Below are 21,520 nucleotides of genomic sequence, written 5' to 3'. Positions count from 1 at the left end.
CATGAATTGTTTACAAAATGTCGGAGAAAACTATGCTTTCTCATCTGAATATCAAAATATGACAAAGTTATCATTGGAATTTTGGATTTGGTTTCCTCTTTCCTTGTGCATCATGTTTTTTTTCTGCTGTGGTAATTATTCGTACGATCTATCACAATCTTTTTTAGCATGTTTGAACCATAGTTTGAAATTTAACAAAACTTTATTAAGAACCAAGGTTGCAACGTTCTTCCTATCACAGCACGTTTTAGCCATGAATCCTCCTCTCATTCTCTCTGTCCTGTTGACATTCAAAGTTCTCACTGCCCTCTCTCAATCAATCCACGTTCAGCTTCCGGAAGCTGCCGATGACGGACTCGTCGGCGACGCTACTCTGGAGGGCCGCGTTGGCATTCTTCGCGTTCGGCGCCGGAATCGACAGGTCGATGTACATCTCGGCCTGCTTCAGGAATCGGTCCCGCTGGGACAGCGCTAGCTTGTGGAACTTTTCGTTGGCCTCCTCCAGCGACTGCTTGCCGCCGTAGATCGTCGGCAGCACCTCCGGGTCGATGTCGTCCTTGAGCGTGTCCAGCGTCTTGTGGAACTGTTTCGAGAAAAAGAGAGGGAGAGAGAGAGGAGAAAAAATGAATGAAAACAAATAATTAAAACGGCTGCTTGCAGTTTAATTATCAACAATAGACTCAATTCACACAGGCACACACTTTGGCGTAAGGTTTAATTAGTGTGACTGCCGTGAGCCGGCAAGCCGGCAGTAGCAGCTGCAGCCGGGTGTTACTTCTATGCTGGCGTGAAGGCCTTGCCATGGACTTGACCGTCAACGGAATGGTGGTAGCTAATCGTTTTCCCTCTAAAATGCACACCTCTTAGTTCAAGGTAACTTACTAAACTATAACTCCCTGCTAAACTGTCTAACTCGCTACAGATTGGCGTGGATGACGTTCAGATCTAGCAAGTTGGTGAGAAACATCAGTAGTGCGTAAAGCCTTCCGGGTTTGATTTGTAATTTTTGATGTCAATCGGAAATCTGATGACCTATGTTGCAAGAGTAAAATATTAAACCAATCAAGAATAAAGAATTCTGCGTAAGGATTCGTTACCAAATTTGAGAAATATCTATGTTTAACCAAGCATTATTGATTACTGAGTGGTCCAGAGAGCAAACTCGCTTAGCAGCTCTTTAATCGCCCCAGCAATATATCTTCGCTGTGAAATGCTAAGCCGTTGTAAATCGTCATGTTCAAGCTATCTTGTCATACGGCTCAATTAAGTTAAAGATGCCATTAAATGCAACATTCAATTCCTCACTGAGGCATTGCCTCACTCCCTAGCAACATTTTTAAACACACAGATTGGTTCTGAAAACCCCCATGCAACCTAAATAGGCTTTTAATGGCCTGCTTAAAACCAAAAATGTTACAAGGGTTTTTTGACCTCCATGATCTATGGAACTCGTCAGAACTCAATTCAATTCGAAGATTTCAATCAACAACCATAAAAATCCCGTACTTGCTGCTTTCATTTAGAACAGAAGTATTTATTTTAAAATATCGTGTTTATTTATACTTTGCAAGGTTATTTGTGCAGGTTAGAGTTTATAATTGTTCTAAAAAGCTGTACAACGTCAAAAAATAAAAAAAATAACTCGTAATAGTTTCAAGTATACCCCACACGTAAAAATAAAAATCTTGTATGCGCCATCAAATCGGGCGAGTAAATGATGCAGTCTGATTCAAAAGCATGCAAACATTAAGGAAAAAACACAAAGAGCTAAACAAATCATTCTGGAAAACTCGTTAAAACCCATCTCCTTTCACAAAATTTTACACAGTAAAAAATTGTGTAAATTTGAGAAGGGTAAAATTATTATCTCTTTGATTATATAATATTACCATAAATTTAGTTTTTTCACATCTTTTCTGAACTATTTAAGCAAAAAAAAAACTGTAATACGTAGTCGGCTGTGTATTGCTCCATCTGCCAATTAATTCCAGCCAAACATTTCATTAGGGCTCAAAAACAAAAAAACCGCGATTGGAGAAAATCACTGGCAAAAGGTTGAAGATTTGTTTTCATTCCTGTTTAAAAAAGAAGCTTGACTGATGTATTTTTTTTTTCGATCATACGATAAAACACATCATTATCCTCAACTCTGCTTTAATGTTTCTTAATTTATGTTGATTTTCGCAATAAAATATATATTTTTTTTAAAAAAGGTCGTTATTAGGCCCTTTTATTAATCAACTGTTGTTCATAATGGGCCCTTTCTGAATGCAATTTCGAAGAGAGCTGAAAGGGCACTAAAGCGCTGTCACCTGATTGCTGTTTTGATTGATGTTTATGGGCCATTTCATTTAGTTAGAAACAATGAGGAATTCAGTGGAAATTTTGATAATTTGTGAAGTTTTGTGATAGAATGTCGTAGATAAGGTATGTGTACAGAACACCAGCCGCGGAAGCAAATAAAATTGTGTAGTTCGACGAAGTTTTTTTTTGCAGAAATTATTTATGAAAAGTAAACCAAACTTTGTTTTGAAGTGAATTAGTGTTAAGAATGTTTAAAAGTTCACTTTATAACACAAAATGTTCCTCAACTACGAAAACCTAACGAAAAAGAAAAGGGCACAATTGAACTTATTTTTTTTGGTTGGTGTGAACATTATGAACCTTTTGTGTTTTCGATTATTTCAATAGGAAATTGTTTGCTATCAATCTGCTTCTTGGAGGGTATGTAGGGAGTGTACTAATGAATGGATTAGTGGAATGATCCCGAATGTTTACGTTTTGGTTTTGTGCCCTAATGAAATGTTTGGCTCGAATTTTTCAGTCCCTTCAAATAGCATGCTTTGATTTATCGTTCTATAATTGGATACCTCTCGCTCTCGACGGTCCCTTCAATATCGACACAGAAAAAGTTCACTGTATTGTAAATTTTTGTCTATATTTACCTCATATAATATGTAATTTTTTCCCACTATTATTAAGGTTATATCACATCATGAAAGAAGTGAGTAATTCTCGCTGAAAGTGGACCACTATTTACACAAGGTGCTCAAAAATCAAAAACAATGTACTTTTCCAATAGCCCCCACCAAGTTATGAACGAAACCATGTTTGGTTGGTTTAATTTGTCCTCACCTCGGCGCCACGAAGCTAAAACATTTTTTTAATTTGGTAATTTTTTGTCTTAGGCGCGTCTACAAATTTGCTAATAACTTTGCCAAACTTCAACGAACCCTTGATGTTTATGGGTGTTTTGGAAAGGAAATGGGCAGAGCTTTCGAATGCACTTGTCAGAAAAATACCGTTCCATACATTTTTTAGCCACAATACACCAATGTATTTTTAAAAGTCATTTTTGAAGGCCGGCGCCCCGCTTTATCGAAAAACTGACAAATCCATTCGAAAGCTGAGACGATTTCACATAAAGGACCAATAAATCTAAGGTGTATGTTCCTCCTATCTTTTTTAATCTAATTTTGATTCTGCGAGCGCAGCGCTCCGTTCGAATTTCGGGCGCCCAAAATGTTGAAATTTGCTTGCCCCATTTTAAGGTTTTGTCAAAAAATATAGGTGCTCACTTTTTAAATGATAGTTTATTGTCCAAGGATCAAAATGTACTTTCGATAATTGACCAATATTTATGTTTTTGGGTTCTTCCAGGCAGTTCAGTGTCGTAAAATTGTTTTTTTTTTTTACTATTTTTGTAAAATGCACACTTACAATTGGGTGGACTTTTTTTCAGTAAAACTAACGAATGTAGCATGTAGGAAACCTCACCACGAACATTTTTCTCTAAGAGAAAACGTAATTTCGATACTCCAGTGCCAAGATATTTTAATTTTAGTGAGAAAAAAAAGTGCCAATTTTACAAATTTCTCAGAATTAACAAGCACGGCCTATTATTTACATACTGCATATGTTTTGGAGGCCAGAGTATGGTTTCTTATAGTTGTTTTGGTCGCTGAATTCGGATCTGGAATCAAATTTCAGATAACCAGTTAAATTTGGAGCCACGCCCAAAAGTTATTTGCGATAATATGCTGTACTTTTAATCGCTAGTGAATTCGGTCATATTTCATCTTTCGCTCACCTTTAATTGATATTTCACCCACGGATTTTTTTATGGAGAATGTTTTTTTCAACTTCTGATTGTGTTGAGAGGCCTCGTGGCGCGGTTGTTAGCGGCTTCGGCTGCCGATCCCTAAGTGGCTATGGGGAATATACGCAAATAATATTTGAGCGTGACTATAATATCACTGTTCACTGTTTATCTGAAATTTGATTCCAGATCCGAATTCAGCGACCAAAACAACTATAAGAAACCATACTCTGGCCTCCAAAACATATGCAGTATGTAAATAATAGGCCGTGCTTGTTAATTCCGTGCAATTTGTAAAATTGGCACTTTTTTTCTCACTAAAACTCAAATATCTTGTTGTTGGAGTATCGAAATCACGTTTTCTCTTAGAGAAAAATGTTCGTGGTGAGGTTTCCTACATGCTACATTCGTTAGTTTTACTGAAAAAAACGTCCACCCAATTGTAAGTGTGCATTTTACAAAAATAGTAAAAAAAAACCAATTTTACGACACTGAACTGCCTGGAAGAACCCAAAAACATAAATAATGGTCAATTATCGAAAGTACATTTTGATCCTTGGACAATAAACTATCATTTAAAAAGTGAGCACCTATATTTTTTGACAAAACCTTAAAATGGGGCAAGCAAATTTCAACATTTTGGGCGCCCGAAATTCGAACGGAGCGCTGCGCTCGCAGAATCAAAATTAGATTAAAAAAGATAGGAGGAACATACACCTTAGATTTATTGGTCCTTTATGTGAAATCGTCTCAGCTTTCGAATGGATTTGTCAGTCTTTCGATAAAGCGGGGCGCCGGCCTTCAAAAATGACTTTTAAAAATACATTGGTGTATTGTGGCTAAAAAATGTATGGAACGGTATTTTTCTGACAAGTGCATTCGAAAGCTCTGCCCATTTCCTTTCCAAAACACCCATAAACATCAAGGGTTCGTTGAAGTTTGGCAAAGTTATTAGCAAATTTGTAAACGCGCCTAAGTCAAAAAATTACCAAATTAAAAAAATGTTTTAGCTTCGTGGCGCCGAGGTGAGGACAAATTAAACCAACCAAACATGGTTTCGTTCATAACTTGGTGGGGGCTATTGGAAAAGTACATTGTTTTTGATTTTTGAGCACCTTGTGTAAATAGTGGTCCACTTTCAGCGAGAATTACTCAAGTGATATTAAACCTTCCAATTTTACACCTCAATATTTAGTTTTTTTTAATGTGATAAAATATTTAAATTTTTTAAACCTGTGTGAAAAAAATATCTCACAGTTTTTTCTCAGCACTGACTGAACCGATTTCAACTTTTGCAATTGCAGTATTTTTGACTTGGTTTAGGGTCCCGGACCAGAAATCGTCTCAAATACCATCATAAATAATTGGATATACTGTAAAAAATCTTGGTTTATTACATCTATTATCGTCTTGTGAACAGATTTTTGGCAGACAAATGTGTGATTTTGCCTCTAAAAACGTGTAACAGAATAAAACATACATTTTATTTAAAAGTGACGCATTATGCGTGGGAAAAAAAACTCTGGACACTTCTGCTTCGAATTCCGGACACTAGTTTTTGCTTATGAATTAAATCAAAACCATTACCTTTGAAATATTACAGTGAAATGTTTCACTTGTTTTGTAAACATATATTTTTATTTTATTTAATTTTTTTGGCATTTACTACAGCGTCCAAACAAATTTTAAATGAAAGTTGGTTTTAGAATTCATCAAATAACACAATTTTGACATTTATTATGCGAACTTATATCCGAAGCGTCCGGGAATTCGAAGTGTGACGTTAGAGATACACGTAATACATTCAAAAGACAGTTGCAGAAACCTAAGTGGGTTGATGTGGAAAATAAAATAGTAACTAATGTTACACCCATAGTCGAGAGAATCGGTAAGAAAATCTTGGACATTTCATGTGAAGTGGACCACCCCTTACCCTGATCCGCTGCTGCAACTTGGGCGACAGTGCCGCAATGCAAAAGTCCGCCACCATGGCGGCAAACTTGGGCAGCTGCACCAGGTGAATCTCCTTGACGCGAAATGCCAGAATGTCGTCGGTGGCGGACATAACCAGCTTCAGCTTGGGCAGCGTCCAGATTCCAAAGTGTGCCATCGTGGCGGCCAGAAAGTCCACGATAAGGACGATTCCGTTCACCTGGAAGCGTTCCTGGTCCAGGTGCGTTTCCATAACGGTGGCAATCAGCTGGGACAGTTGTTCCGCGGTGGTCGTTTTTGGATCGAACTCACCGAACCGGATCGTGACCAGCAGCCGACCCTGCTGATCTTGACCCAGTGGAACCATTACACGGTCGCGGATTAGGGGCGCGAGGGTTTGCGGGTCAAGCTTGCCGAAGAAGTCGGATGCTGTTTGCAGGGTTTCCAGGTACCGTTCGAGCATTTCACAAGCTGCCAGCACGTTGAACTTGTGACGGCGAAGGAATCTCAGCAGAAACAGTGAATCCGTGCGGCAGCGTACGATCTGGGGATGTTTGGCGATAAACTCTCGGAACTGGGCCAGCGCAGGCTCCCGCGTGTGGTCATCTTCGTGGAGTTCCTGGCGAGCCACGGCCAAACATTTTGCGTCCAGCGTGGTTTTGTACGAGTCGTACGACGCGGGACGTTTCTCGACACCTGGAACGGACACCATGCTGAACTGATTAAAGTTAAGTCGTGCGACGAACTAACTGGTCCAGTGTCCAGTGCACGTTATTCGCAAGTGCCAGTAGGTAGCAGTCGTAACTCATCTTGGCCGTGCACTAAATGACTGTTCTGTATCTGGTAGAGAACGAGAACGGAGCCGGGCCCGGCCTTAGAACGCGCTACATCAAATCTTGTGCGTTTGTGTGTGTGTGTGATGAATAAATTCGATCGACGCCAGGCGATACAACAGGTACTTTTCCGTTGATATGCAGGTACAGCGTAGTTTTGTGCCCATTGCACAACACACGGTACACTCAGTTACTTTGGAAAGACAAAAATTAATCAATTTGACAAAACGGTTGTATGTACTATACAGTTGCTGTTTTTGCACGTTGAATTTAAAGTTATAAATCATTTTGCAATTTATTCGAATATTAGAGAAGTGTTGGCAAGATTTTAAAGATGAATCTGGATAACGGAGCTCTGTACAGGTCCTCAAAGTTATACTTTTTTAAAACGGTCACGATCGTGGCGTCGAATGGACAGTGGTCTGTCTTTGTTGTTTTTTGCCGAATTGCCATTTTGAAAAAATCTAGAAGCTTTAATGTTGAAAAATGAAAATTAATCGTTAAAAATCTGATCTACACATTTCTTCAACAAAAAGTATAAGTACAAATTCAAGTTCAACAAGAAATTGTTCAATTCAATTTAAAATGTTCAGCTTTTAAATGGGGTGGAGTGTAGTGACCATATTTATAGATTAAAGTTGCCCTCTGGACAGTGAACAGTAGCAACGCAGTTATCAACCCATCAAGCGCCAAAGTAACGTTTTAATGAACGTCAGAGAAATTCCTAATTCATATTATCCAATCTAACAATGATAGTGGCATTGAATGATCGCTAATGTAGCTGGTCAACTTCGTAACATCATAATACACCTCCAATAGGCTTAATTACCTCTGACATCATAAAGCGTTTAAGTAAATCACTCGGCACTTCGTAACGCGAGTAAACAAACTACTTGGTTATTCCTCGTGAAGGTTCACCATTTGGAGACAACTCCGCCGCAGCAACAATCCAACAGGGTCATCTGGGGGAAACTGGTTTTGAGGAAATGCATTTGCACGCACGAGTACTCTGGGGTGGAATATCTTGATTTGGAAGCAATTTATAGCAATAAAAATGCTGCCCAAGTGCGTCCAGTATTAAAACGCGAGGGATGTAGTGGAGATTAACGAAAAAAAACTATTCGCGGAAAGGGTTTATAGTTCTCATCATCATCTTATGATTGATGTGACATGCAGTGCGTGCGATTAATTTGTACACGAACTTGTAGGAAAATTATGCACAATATCCTATCGACTGTTTATATCAATCAAATAATGGAAATTTTTAACACTTTCTCACTGTAATTACACATTCTGGAGTCTTAGTTTGCTATCAAGCTTCCATACATTGTGAGGGAGCTGCACTTATCTTTTATAATATCGACGTGATCATGTTATCTTGTCGCACGTCGCTTTTTGTCGTTTCGAGAAAAACGCGTTTTGATGTTTCTCCTTGAATAAACAAAAAATAGAGCACGCAATGCAAACAACAACAAACACGTTTTGTTTGGCTTACCGTTCTGAGCATTGCCCCGAAATTTGGTTGAATTTAGTAGCCGAGGTCCCGAGTCATAATTAAAAATGTTAACGATAGTCGGGCATTTCGGTCTGTCAAACGCGTTCTGACTAAAATACCTTTGGCCATTTGTCACACTAACAGCAATTTGCAGGGTGTTTCAAGATAGCACGATCAGATCGAAACATTTTTCATATGAAGAATGACAACAATGCACGGAGTTTTTTTCGGTTTTTGTTGAATATCTCAGGATTGAAATCAAATGTTGGGCATCTGTGAAGATCAAAAGGAGAGGCATTGAGAGCTGCACAAAATGGCGTTCTTAGCTCAATTTGGCCCAAGATGCACGTGCGACAAGAGGTTTGAAAATTTACTCTAGAATTATATCATATATGAATGTCTGTGGCTGTTATTTCAACTAAACACTGATACAAATCTTAATGACACGGTTCTCATCAATTGATATCAATGCCCTAGTGATTTTCCATGGCCTGTGTTCACTCCCGAGCACCATTTTTAAATGAATGGGAAGAACTAGAGCAAGTCGGCCTATTTCTGAAGCATTATTTTTAGTTTTTTTTCTTAACTTGGTAATCAAAGGCCGCCAAATAATCATAAATCAAAATGAATTAGATCAAAATTCACATTTCAATCTGTAAATTTATTTAGCAAATACATTTAAATAAAATAAATCATTGAAAAAAATGAAGTAAAATTAATTGTTTCAAAACTTATGATAAAATTTCACTTTAGTTTTAGTCATTTTGCGGAGTGATTTTTGGCATTTTTTCATTTAAAAATACATTTTTCTTCTCCCTTAAATGCTCTGCCATGCCCAAAAACAATCTTTCGTGGAATATGTCTGTACAGGAATTTGTTCAGGGGACATCAAACTATAACTTGAAGTTAGAGCGTTCAATTTCCTGTCCCGGGGAAAAAAATCCCGGGAATTCCCGGGTTTTCCCGGAAAAAAATATTTCGCGTGTCCCGGGAAAATTGTAGATTTCCCGGGAGTTCCCGATTTTAAAGCGAATGTTTACATTATTTAAACCTCTTGGTACATTTTTGTTTAAATTTACAAAAAGAAAGAAAAAACTTAATTGAATTTTGTTTAGTTCAATGCGCTATTCTTATAAAACTTATCTGATTGTCTAGAATTTCATATCAAGGTATTTCTCAGATAATATTAGTTTCTGTAGCTTTTGCAATTGGGAATAGATCTTGTTTATTTGTTAAGCAACACATATTACGATATTATTATTAAATTGTTGTTATATCATTTGAAAATATGGTACTGCTTTCCGCAAAGATCAAAAGTAAGTTATTTTTACGTTTTTGTTTACCATCGAAGTTGATTTTTTTAAAAACAGCAGTGCTGCCAGTGCACCTAATTTGTATTCAATTTTCCTCATATTGTTAATTACAACATCAACTTGAAATTCCAAAGAATACAATTAAACAAACAATCCAACATTAGACAAAAAAGAATAAAATAAAATTAGGCAGTGCTGCCAGCTTTCATGAAAAATTTAATTCTAATGAATTATTTTATAAAAAAACAAGTGCCTTGTGAAATTGAAAAAAAATATTTTTTTTTCAAAAACAGTGCTACTAGTTTTCATGATTTTTTTTAATTCTTGTGTTAAATACATCTTTAAATTCAATTCGGTTTTATTGGTGAATAATCAAGATACAATCAGTTCTTTTGCAGTTCATAACAGAGTTTTGGAGTTCCTTTCAGCTGTGTGTTGCACCATAATCCATTTTGGAACAATTATTTCTATAACTATGTCACTGACAAGAGCAAGAAAAATTAAAAAAAAACTTGCTAAAATTGCAAAGGAAAGGGGAAAGAAAGAGAAAAAGCTTATAACTAAATCACAGTATTTTATCCTATGTAGATGTGCTTGATCATCAGCTCCCCAAGGGCTAGAAATTGCTCCGCCTTGTTACGGCAGGTCCGAAACCTCGACATCATCTCCCCCGCGAGAGCAATGAACTCTGGCAGGGTGAAGAGATCTTCCCCGGTGACTTCTTGCTGGGCCGCATTGCCGCTACCGGCAGCAACCACGCTGGCAAACGATCGCCCCCAGCCAGGGGGGAATGCTGAGTTGTCCGCGGGAACCGTACGCTGACCAGCAGCCGGCACGTTTACGCTCGTACTTCGCTGAGAAGGGTGGGACGCTGCTGCTTTCTTCTTCCTCTTTTCCTGCTCCTCGAGGTAATTTTTTCGTGCACTGCATCCACGGTAGTTGCTGGTATGGTTACCTCCACAGTTGGCGCACTTGATGCGCGCCTTGGTTTGCTCTGCCTTGTCCCCCAGGTCCGCCTTGCACGGCAGTGCACACGCCTCAGAGAGGTGTGACTCACCGCAATTCACACAGCGGGGCGGAAGGTTGCAGTTCCGCGAGCCGTGGCCGAATTTCTGGCAACGGTGGCATTGTGCTGCGTCCGACGGGTTCTTTGAGTAGAACCGCCAGTTTACCCAAAACCCGTCCAACGCCTTAGTTCGTCGCAGGTCTTGAATCTTGACGGTGCCGCGGTCGAAGTACAACAGGTACAGTGTGTGTGTACCTGTGACTGTTGTCTTCCGCGAGAGGACTTTTATGTCACGCGGCGTTATTCCAGCACCCGAGAGATCCTTCTTGAGGTCGGAGATCGGGCGGTCTTGGTACCCCTGCAAGACGACCTTAACGGCTGTCTTCTGCACGGAGTCGAATGTGTAGAACTTGAAGTTTTTACCCTTCAATTTCTCCACAACCAGGTCGAAGTTCTTGTTGTCAAATGTGTAGACTTGCACTGACGACTTACCGATTTTCAGACAATATCCGAGGCCTTCCAGCAAATCGTCAATATCGTCCACCAACGTATCCAAAACAAAAATTGGAGGTGGTCTACGTTCCTTTGGAGAATTGTTCGTTTTTGGCGTCGGCACTTTTTTCCGTGCACGACGATCGTCATCGTCGTCGTTGGTAGTGCTGCTACCGTCGGTGTTGTTGTTGTTGTTTTCTTCGTCGTCGCTCAGCATCTGGAACTCGTTCCTGATGGGAATGTTGGCGGATGTTGACGTGTTGGTCGTGGCACCGGAACATATCCGGGATGTAGCAACTTTTTGTCGATGCCTTCTGCGCTCACGCTCCCCTGCGCGATGGCGGTCGACACGGCGTTGGTTTGTTTACCTTTTTGCACACGGCCGGTAGACGAACTTCGCGGGTTTTTCGAGGCCGCACTCGAACTGCCACGGCCACGGCCGGCCTTTGGCATGCTGCAGGAGCAAACTCGCGGGTAATCACGGTAATTTACGGCGAAAAAAATCGAAAAAACGATGGAGCACTGAGCACTTGACTGCTGCTTGCTCTCGTGCTTACACGGAGGTGATCTTTAAATAAAAAATAATAATTGAAACCACACGACAAAAAACATTTTGGAAATGGAAATGAATGAAAATTGAAAAAATAGCATTAAATGTCTCAAAAGGGTTGGGTAAATTTAGTTAATTTGTTTCAAAGTGTATGAGAAATTACAATTTTGAGTTTAGAGTTTTTACAACACTTGATCTAACAAGAGCGTAAGAAGTTTTAAAAAGAAAAGGTTCTAAATTACTTTTATTGCTATGGAGATTCTGTTGGCCGAAGTCATTTGCTAAGCTGAAACATTTAAAAATCATTTAAAAAATCTTCGTATTATAAAGAAGGTGTCCAAAACATTAAAAAAACATGTTTCAAAATCTCGCTCCAAATATTTGAAAACTTTAAGTTGTGATTTCATAAAAATTACATTTCATGCAGATTTTAAAGGTAAATTTAATCCTCATCTATTTATTTATATGCTCAAGTTGATTGGAAAAAAGATTTGTCATTAAAAACATATTTTTCTCACGATTTTTTTTTCGCTTTACTATGTTAATATTCTTCTTTATCATATTCTCTCAAACTGTTCACAGAGCCATATTTAATAGCAATTTTATGGTTTTGAAGCATGAATATATTTTACTCGATGTCCAGAAAAAATATACTTCTTATCAAAGAATACTAATGATGATTTTTTTATATATATATTTATTTTTTATTGTAGTTTTATTACAGGCAGTTAAGGCAATAACTGACCCTCATACTTATTTTGATGATTTAGGTAACTATTTTATACAATTTTGTTGCAAAATATTAATCGGAACCAGGATCAGAACAATTTTCAATAAATTTCAAATTTCCCGGGAATTCCCGGGAAATTTGCTGAAAATTTTCCGTTTCCCGGGAAATTTATAACCCCGGGAAATTGGACGCTCTAAAATAAGCTGAAAGGACACGTTGGTTGTGATATTTACTTAAGTTTTGCAAATAATATATTCAGAATTTCTAACAAACGTCTAACAATTGAAATGATAATTTGGTATAGAATTTTCTCAGCTGTTTGAAAGTTTTTTTTTTCATAAACCAAAATGGCAACTATTTAAGAATCGGATAAAGATTTTTTTTCCGAAAAAAAGAGTTAAATTTTTATAACTCGAAAACGGAGCCCTTTATAAAAAAATACTTATGTAATTATCCGTTGGAAATTCTATTTTATTTCCAAATATTATTTTTGGATTTTTCGAGTTTTTATTCCAAAATTTCGAAAAATCCATATTAACCGAAAGTTGTCATTTATAGCCAAGGCCAGACAACATTTTTGAGGAACATTTATGATCCTTACTGGTAAAAAGGATCAAACCCTCATCCGGCTCCTACCTTGAATCTCTGCTGCAGCTTCCTTGGCATAATCGAGATCCACAGTTCCGCCAGCTTGGCCCCCACCGAGGGAACCCTCAGCACGTGCACTTTCTTCACGCGGATCATTTTCATTTCCCCGTTGGTGGCTTTGATAACGCGAAACTTGGGCAACGTTATGGCCCCGATATGAGCCATAGAAAGCCCAAAATAGTCGATCACATAAACTAGCCCGGTCACGTGGTACTGCTCGTGGTCGAAGTATGTTTCGATCGCCAGCGAAATCAAACTGATTTGTTGCTCCGGAGTGTGCTGCTGGGCGTTGAACTGACCATACCGGATCAGCAACACCAGCCGACCATAAGCATCTTCGCCGAGAGGGACCACCAGGCGTTCCTTGATGAGCTGTTCCGAGTGGTGGGGGTCGATGTCGAAATACTCGGGTGAATGTGCGATAATCGTCAGGTATCTCACAACTGCATCGCAGGCTGCTTGCACGTTGAACTTTCGATTTCGTAGAAATCTCAGCAAAAACACTGAATCCATTCTACAGTTCTTGATTTGTGGGTGTTTTGCGATAAATTCTCGCATCTTAGCCAGCGCAGCATCCCGGCTGAACTCGTCCTCGTGGAGTTCATCCCGAGCAATGATTTGATACTTTGGTTCCAGCGAGGTTCGGTACACTTCTTGGGAGAATATACTCCTCTGACCGTTAAGAACCGGAGACATCGCGAACTTCTTCACTGCACGAACTGCCAACTCAAACTGGCAAGTTCTCGAGCTCCCTAATTCGAAAAAATTACCATGACCAGAGTAGGTAAGATTAGGTGAGAAGTGTTTCGGCAGACATCCGCTTCCGAATATTGATAGCCTTCGCGTTTTAAGGAGAACGCACTGATTAAATTTATCCCTTAGTGCGTCAAAACGGCTTAGATGTTGGTTACTTTGCGTTGTCTTAATTTATTCATAATATCTTATCAACAATATGACAGTGTTTTTTTTTTCGAAAGATACCAGCTTTACAGATATGATGTTAAACAAATTTGAAAACTTTATTTTTTTCAGTTAATGAAAATGTTTTCAGCTATAAAAATAAATCAAGTCAAACCCCAGCCATTTGCCGAACGATACCGAAATAGACGTTATCGGAAAGCGTCAGCTGAAAGATCATAATTTTGGCTTTGTTCTTCGAACGTGACAGGAATATTTAAAATTCTGGAATCGAGCAAACTCGAGGAATTTAAAACAAATCCGCTAGCAAGGGCCTTCATTAATATGAATCGCGCCCATATCATTTGCATAAATTGGGCACGTGGATTTATATTTAGCTCAGAACTTTTGACCCTGCACAATCTGGCCACACCTTACCGATTGGGGATCGTTAGAAAATGTTGCTCATATTTTGCCAGCAGACTTCAGGTATGGAGTAAGTTCAGAGGGCCATCCAAAATATTTGATTACGCGTGGATCGTAGATAACCTGTTGTGAATTTATGAATTTGCCAAATAGTTTGCTCTACACAGTAGAACATTAAAATACCGTCAGTTGGGGTAACTATGGGTCAAAAAACGATACACCTCTCGTAATTTCTGATAATCTGTTAACGTATAATTGTTCTTAGATAGTTTACTATCATTTTCTCAAAATATGGTGGAATTTGATGAACTCTACCTTATATGCATTGGGGTGACATTGAAATTAATTATTCATCCCGTTCACTTAAGTGAATGTTTTCACGACTTTAATATCTTCGAAAAAGTAACAATAACTGGCATGTTTAAGGACCTTACAGCAAGTGAAAAAATCTCAAAAAATTTGAGCAGCTCATTTTCTGAAACATATAATATTATAATAATAGGGTGACCACTCAAATCCCATTTTGAAATTCCAGAATCTCAAATAATGGGCATTTCTTATCTAAAAAATGATTTCAAACAAAAAACTCTTTGTAAAAAGTCAACATCAACTATCAAAAAAATCTAACTGAATTTTAAAAAAAAAACTACTGACAATATTCGTAAAAAATAAATTTAACAACAAAACTTTAAAAAATGGAAGCACTCATTGTTTTGATTCAAATTAGAAACATACACAAATTATAATTTCAATGCTTATTTTTAAATTGTCAAAAGTATAGTTTTTGATACTTCGTTTTAACTGGAAATGACAAAAAGTTAAAGATAACTGAATTTAAAATTTTATTCTAAATTTAAAACATGTTTGCTGTTATTATTCTTTCAATGATTTTAGAAAGTATCTAGGAATTCGTTAAAAAATGTTTTTACTAAGTTTCCTTTTTAATTTTGTTATTGAATTTTTGAATCAATGTTAAATTATCTAGTTGTCAGTATTTAACTGCTTTAAATTTTTTTTCAATGAAAAAAAAACAGTTTGCCAGGATTCTATGTTTTAACACTTATTTTATGTAAAATGTTTGAAAGAAAAAAATCTTTAAACATATTTGTAATAACTTCAATTTTTTAAACAAAAATTGGTTTGATTTGTTATTTTGCAAATTTAATATTTTTTCATGTTTTCAAAACTTAAAAAAAGTATTTAATTTTTTTCATTCAGAACGAAAAACGTATGGATTTTTACTATTTAAGTTTTCCGATAACTGAAAATTAAGCTTTATGTAAAGTAATTTACCCAAACTCACAAAAAAGTTTAAGCGAATCATTTGGGAAAAAATATTTGAAATGAGATAACGAATTCAGTTCATTTACAACAACCAAAAAACATTGCCAAACTCAAGTTGGAATCTTTTTTTCAAATATTTAATCGATGTGATAAAATGAAACAGAACCCTACGTTTATGCTAGCCATAGTCGTTAAAATTAAGCTCAGTTTTTCATAAACTTTGTTGTTGTTTTAAGTTAGAGTAAGAATAAGGGGTAATGTTTGATGAACAAAAACAAATTAAAAAAACTTTTGATTCATAAAATAATATTATAAAAATATGTGTAAAATCTATAAAAAAAACTAACTTAATCCACCTATGTGGTTGGTGCCTTCCTCACTCTTTTCCAACAATGGGTGATATGTGATATGATGGGTTTGGACACAAATTTCGTCTAATTTCGTTAAGTTCCGGATTACAAAAAACACACATATCACTCAAGGGCTCATAAGTGGCATCATAAGTGGTCATAGCTTGAGACAGGGTTGCCAGATCTTCAATGTTTTAGACTCGTTGGAAAGGTCTTTCGATTACCTTACCAACGATGGGTCGGATGATGGATCCGGACATTGTTTACATGCATTTAAGTGAGATCCGGCTACAAAAAAAGTACATAAATATCACTTAAGTGGTCAGAACTCGAGACAGGGTTGCCAGATCTTCAATGTTTTAGACTCGTTGGAAAGGTCTTTCAATTACCTAACTAACGATGTGTAACATGATGATGTTTGGTTCATTTTACTGCCATTTATTCAACTTCCGAAAATATGTGAAAACACATTTTTATATATAACTTTTGAACTACTTATCGAAACTTCAAACAATTCAATAGCACCGTATGGGACCCTAAACCAAGACGAATGCGACTGGTTTGGTCAAAATCGGTTCAGCCAGTGCTGACAAAACTGAGTGACATTATTGGTCACATACACACACACATACCCACACACATACACACACACATACACACAGACATTTGTTCAGTTTTCGATTCTGAGTCGATATGTATACATCAAGGTGGGTTTTCGAGCTTTAAATAAAAAGTTCAATTTTAGAGCAGGATTATAGCCTTACCTCAGTGAGGAAGGCAAAACCTTCTCATTCTCAAATAGGAAAGGAACCCTAAATTCAAATTAAGTTACTAAAGAAGAGTGGAGTGAATTTTATTTGAAAATTGTACAGTATAAAAAAATGCGACATGTGCTTTTTTTCACAGAAAAGTGGTTCCATTCTAAAATGTATTTAACAAACTGATTTTTTTATGTATCATAGTGTTAGTTTAGTATGTTTTGAAGATATTTTCATGACAGTTTTTTGCAGTTCGCCAAAATTGGGTATTGGCGGGCTACGATAATGGATGTATTTTTGGTACAAAATTTACCTTAATTTCATACCTTATATCTTAAAAACGGAACAGTTTAAAATATCCAACCCTGTGCCAAAAGCATCGTTAGAAGTCCCTCTTAAATACGCCCAATCGAAAAAGTTCATAAATTTTGATAGAATTAGTCATTTTTGAGAAACATGCCATTTGGGTTATCATCTTGAGTAATTCGGTCTAAATAAATTAATAACTTAAAACCTATGGTGATGGCTCTAAAGGGTGCCCAACGGCTCCATACTGTTAAAAGTCATATCAGGGCATCTGTTAGAGTCAATTACCATCATTTGTTGCATTATTTTTTCCATTGAATCATTGCAGGCTCGAAAAACTCCTAAAAATTTAAGCATTTTCAGAATCGGGATATTTTTAAAAAGTTCACTGTTTTAGTATAACTGGTTAATAGAATGCGTAAAATTCGATGAAATTAATTGTTACACGTCTCAAAAACAGTAACCTTGAAGGCTGTTTACTTTTTAATCCATACAAAAATTCATAAGTGGCTCTTCAGATCGACCAACATAGAAAAGTCATTTTTCCTTTATATGGCCTGGGCTGGGAGCAAATTGGAGAATATTTAGTTTAAATGTGCTGTGACATTTTTTAAAGCTAACGAAAAGGTTTTCAATGCATTATTTGTTTATTTGGAACCTATTTAACATGTACACATGCTACATACATTGTAAATAGTCAAAACAGGCCCGATTTCCACCTTATAACAATGTCGCATTTTTTTATGGGCCATACTGTACAAAACTATTCAAAAAATAGTTTTTATTCAAGAAGGTATTCTCGACTTTTCACGACTTTCTGACAAAAAATTAAATTTTTTTGACTTTTTCCGTTTTTTTGGCGGATTTTAGCGAATTCCCGACTTTTTCCGGATTTCCGACTTGAGTGGACATTCTATATGATATTAATTTATTGAATATTATATAGAATGTCAACCATCAAATTATTTGCAATCAATCGTAAAGCTAACCATTTCAATTTGTAATAACTCTTCCAAAGACACCAATGCTCCAATACTACAACATAGTTGCATAATCATATTTCAACATTATTTTGCGAACTGGTCTACTCTGCTTTGGTTCAATATTTTAACTTCCGCCAACAATTAATAGTCATAAATAATTTTTTGAAGGGTATTACAAAAAAACTATGCACATTAAAAAATAATCACACCAGAAACTTACTGATTTCTGATTCATCACCAATTTATTACCTTCATCCTCTGCTGCAGTTTCGCTGGGGTAGTCGAGATCCAAAATTCCGCCAGCTTGGCCGCCAACGAGGGAACTCTCAGCAAGTGTACTTTCTTAATTCGAACCATTTTCATTTCACCGGTAATCGTGGTCATAACTTTAAGCTTGGGCACCGTCAACACAGCCAGGTGGGCCAACGAAATCCCGAGCATATCAATCACCACCACAATGCCCGTCACCTGGTACTGCTCGTTGTCGAAGTGGGTCTCGATGGCCAGTCCAATCATGTTGACTTGCCGTTCCGGGGAATGCTCCTCGGGATTGAACTGACCGTACCGGATCAGCAGCACCAGCCGACCTTCGGCGTCTTGCCCCAGAGGCACCACCAGGTGCTCGCCAATGAGCTTGTTCAAATGAAGTGGGTCAAAGTTGAAAAACTCCGGATGCAGTGTCTTCATGGTCAGGTATCTCACAATCGCATCACACGCCGCCGTCACATTGAACTTTCGGTTGCGTAGGAATCTCAGCAAGAACGCGGAATCCATTCTACACTGCTTAATCTGGGGATGTTTGACGATGAACTCTCTCAGCTGAGCCAGCGCAGGTTCCCGGCTGTATTCGTTCTCGTGAAGCTCATCCCGGGCAATCAGTTGGTACTTTGGTTCCAGCGAGGTTTGATACACTTCTTCCCGCGCAGGTTTTTTCTCAACTCTAAGAATCGGAGCCATCACACCCAACTACACTTATCGAGTACTCAATTTGAACTAGCCGTACTGCAAGTTCTTGAGCTGGATCAACACAGAGGTGATAAGTGCCCGGACATACATCTTCGGACCAAAAGTTGTTTACCTTCTCTTTTTTTTATTATTCTGGGTGGACGTACTGCAAGCAATAGGCTTAACAAGATCGAACCATTGATGAAGTAAAAGTTGCTCTTGCTTTATTTTGCCCCGAAAGAACGTCGAGTGATAGTGTAACCCTGAGCAGTGGCACCAAAATTGCAAATTAATTTTGCTTTTGGAAACATAGGGTATTTTAACCATTAGTGGACCCCCTAGTAGAGCCGAAGCAAATTTTTCACAAATTTTCAATATTTTAAGCACTTTTTCATAACCCTTTGTACAAAACAATGAAATCTGAAGTCTTTTGAACAATTTTGACTATTTGTTTCATCAGTTATTTGTTTTTGAGCAGAAAAATCGCCATTTAAAAAAAAGTTGTTTTGCCTTGTTATGGACCCCCTTTTCCTATAGTGTACCCGGGTCCATAATCCGATTGTGGACCCGGGTCCACTATAGGCAAAATGTTATTTTGATACCAAATTTAACCGATATTTGATGTTTTGATGCATGGTGTAGGTCTAATGATAGATATAATGAATAAAAATGGATTTTGCTCACTTTTCATTATATACAAATATGTTTTGTTTTACAAATTTGGCTTTAAACAACAAAAAACCTAACAGACATTTAAACACATTTATTTCCGAAAAAGATCAGAGAGATCAGAGAAAACGTTTCAAAAACCGCTATAAACATAAAAATACTTAAAAAAAAGTAATCTTGATGCAATTTTTTCCATATTAGTTACATAAATGGTTGACTGAAACTAAATAATAGATTTGTTTACAGTTGCTGATAAAACCACGCATATTTATTTAAAAAAATGTTTTGTTATTGATTTATTATTATAAAATATCATTTCAAACTGCAATTATGATGCTTCAGTTAAGTACAATTAACTATAGTTTTGATTAATTATAAATTCTTACGGCTTCAGCATTTTTGGTACTTTTAACATGAAAACAGCTATATTTATACTCATAATTGAAAAAATGTGCGTTTAGGTTGATAACAACAAGCATTTATTGTATGTTTTAGAGAAACTTTTGCTTGAATACACAGTTATCTTCATTTTTGAAGGTTAAATTAACAGGGGTCCACTTTTGGAAAAGTTTGGATTTTCGTTGTCGTACATTGGACCCCCCTTATTTTTGCTCGAAAATGGCAGTTCTTCGCTTTATTTTAGTAAAGATCCTTAAACTTACATTATTTAGACTTGCTGAAGTTAAATAATCAGTCAAAAAATGATTGGATGGTTAACTCAATCATAAAATATAAATGCAGTTTTGTTGTGAAAATGCTAGTGGCCATGGTCGATTTCAGATGTCGAACTCAAAACACTTATTTTGGTGAAAAGGACAATTCAATGTCAGTCAACATTGTTTTAAATGATGCTGAACATGCCAAATAAATGATTTGTAGACAACAACACGCTTGAAATTGTGATTTTATTGAATTTTTCATCAAAAACCCTTCAGAGGGTCCACTATAGGAAATGGGTCCACTAATGGATAACGTACCCTACCTTAATATGTTCACAATATAAATTAAATCCAAATTTCAGCAATTCCAATCAAACTGAAAATTAAGAATTAAACTTTGCACGTCTTACCTTCACTCTTTGCTGCAGCTTGATCGGCAGTGCCTTGAGACACAACTCCACCACGGGAGTGGCCAATTTGGGCAGATGAACAATGTGAATCTTTTTGATTCGCGCTCCCATAAATTGGTTTACTGCATCCATCATAATTTTCAGTTTTGGCAACGTAACCGCCCCAACGTGACCCAAAGTCGTGCCGAGGAGATCGATCACGGGCGTAACTCCAGTCACTTGGTAAACTTCTAGATTCCCGTACGTTTCCAGCGCAATCATATTTAAACTCACTACCTCCTCCGGCAGGAATGTTGCCGGATCGACGGATCCTAGTCGCATCAGAAAGACCAAACTGCCATCGCGCTTTGGTCCGAGTGGAACACACAGGCACTCCTTGATAATTGGATTGTCGAGATCTACGTTAAAAAACTCCCGTGACACTTGCAACGCCGTAAGGTACTTTTCGAGCGCTTCACAAGCGGCCTCCACGTTGAACTTCCGGTAACGGAGGAACCTCAGCAGGAAGATGGTATCCGTACGACATCGCTGGATTTGCGGGTGTTTTGCGATGAACTCACGCATCCGGGCTATCGCGGGTTCTCTTCGGAAACTCTCCTCATTGATTTCTATACGAGCCCGTTCCAGATACCTCGGTTCCAGCGTGGTTTGGTACTGGTCATACGTGGCAGGGATTTTCTCAACACTAAGAATCGGAGCCATCACACCCAACTGCACTTGATAAGTACTCAATTA

At 37.5% G+C, this 21,520-nt stretch overlaps 2 protein-coding genes across 4 annotated transcripts; both read right to left on the bottom strand.

Moving 5' to 3' along the window:
* Nucleotides 1-183: 183 nt before the first annotated feature.
* Nucleotides 184-19,260, bottom strand: LOC120424793 (clavesin-2-like). 3 transcript variants are annotated; one of them, XM_039589002.2, is made up of 2 exons: nucleotides 18,352-19,260; nucleotides 184-583 (listed from the first exon to the last, which is right to left on the bottom strand). In XM_039589002.2, exons 1-2 carry the CDS (start codon nucleotides 19,057-19,059, stop codon nucleotides 317-319), a joined length of 975 nt encoding a protein of 324 aa, XP_039444936.1. In that variant the 5' UTR covers nucleotides 19,060-19,260; the 3' UTR covers nucleotides 184-316. The 3 variants fall into 3 exon arrangements, with proteins under 3 accessions (XP_039444936.1, XP_039444937.1, XP_039444935.1); XM_039589003.2 differs by lacking the exon at nucleotides 18,352-19,260 and adding an exon at nucleotides 13,087-13,894; XM_039589001.2 differs by lacking the exon at nucleotides 18,352-19,260 and adding an exon at nucleotides 6,033-6,877.
* Nucleotides 19,096-21,498, bottom strand: LOC120424786 (clavesin-2-like). The gene is made up of 2 exons (XM_039588993.2): nucleotides 20,786-21,498; nucleotides 19,096-19,119 (listed from the first exon to the last, which is right to left on the bottom strand). The coding sequence occupies exons 1-2, from the start codon at nucleotides 21,485-21,487 to the stop codon at nucleotides 19,096-19,098; spliced, it is 726 nt and encodes a 241-aa protein (XP_039444927.2). The 5' UTR covers nucleotides 21,488-21,498.
* Between the last annotated feature and the right edge of the window lie 22 nt (nucleotides 21,499-21,520).

Source organism: Culex pipiens, chromosome 3 (genome assembly GCF_016801865.2).
Source record: "Culex pipiens pallens isolate TS chromosome 3, TS_CPP_V2, whole genome shotgun sequence".
In the NCBI taxonomy this organism is placed as follows: Eukaryota; Metazoa; Arthropoda; class Insecta; order Diptera; family Culicidae; genus Culex; species Culex pipiens.
The sequence above is the reverse complement of the archived record's forward strand: the minus strand, read 5'-3'. Positions and strand labels throughout refer to the sequence as shown.

What these genes read in the sequence shown, in the direction of transcription:
- LOC120424793 (XM_039589001.2), bottom strand. Translation starts at nt 6,743, where the DNA reads ATGGTGTCCGTTCCAGGTGTCGAGAAACGTCCCGCGTCGTACGACTCG. An exon ending in AGTTGCAGCAGCGGATCAGG is followed by an intron (nt 584 to 6,032) that starts GTAAGGGGTGGT and finishes TTCTCGAAACAG; the next exon opens with TTCCACAAGACGCTGGACAC.
- LOC120424786 (XM_039588993.2), bottom strand. Translation starts at nt 21,487, where the DNA reads ATGGCTCCGATTCTTAGTGTTGAGAAAATCCCTGCCACGTATGACCAG. An exon ending in AGCTGCAGCAAAGAGTGAAG is followed by an intron (nt 19,120 to 20,785) that starts GTAAGACGTGCA and finishes GTGTTGATCCAG; the next exon opens with CTCAAGAACTTGCAGTACGG.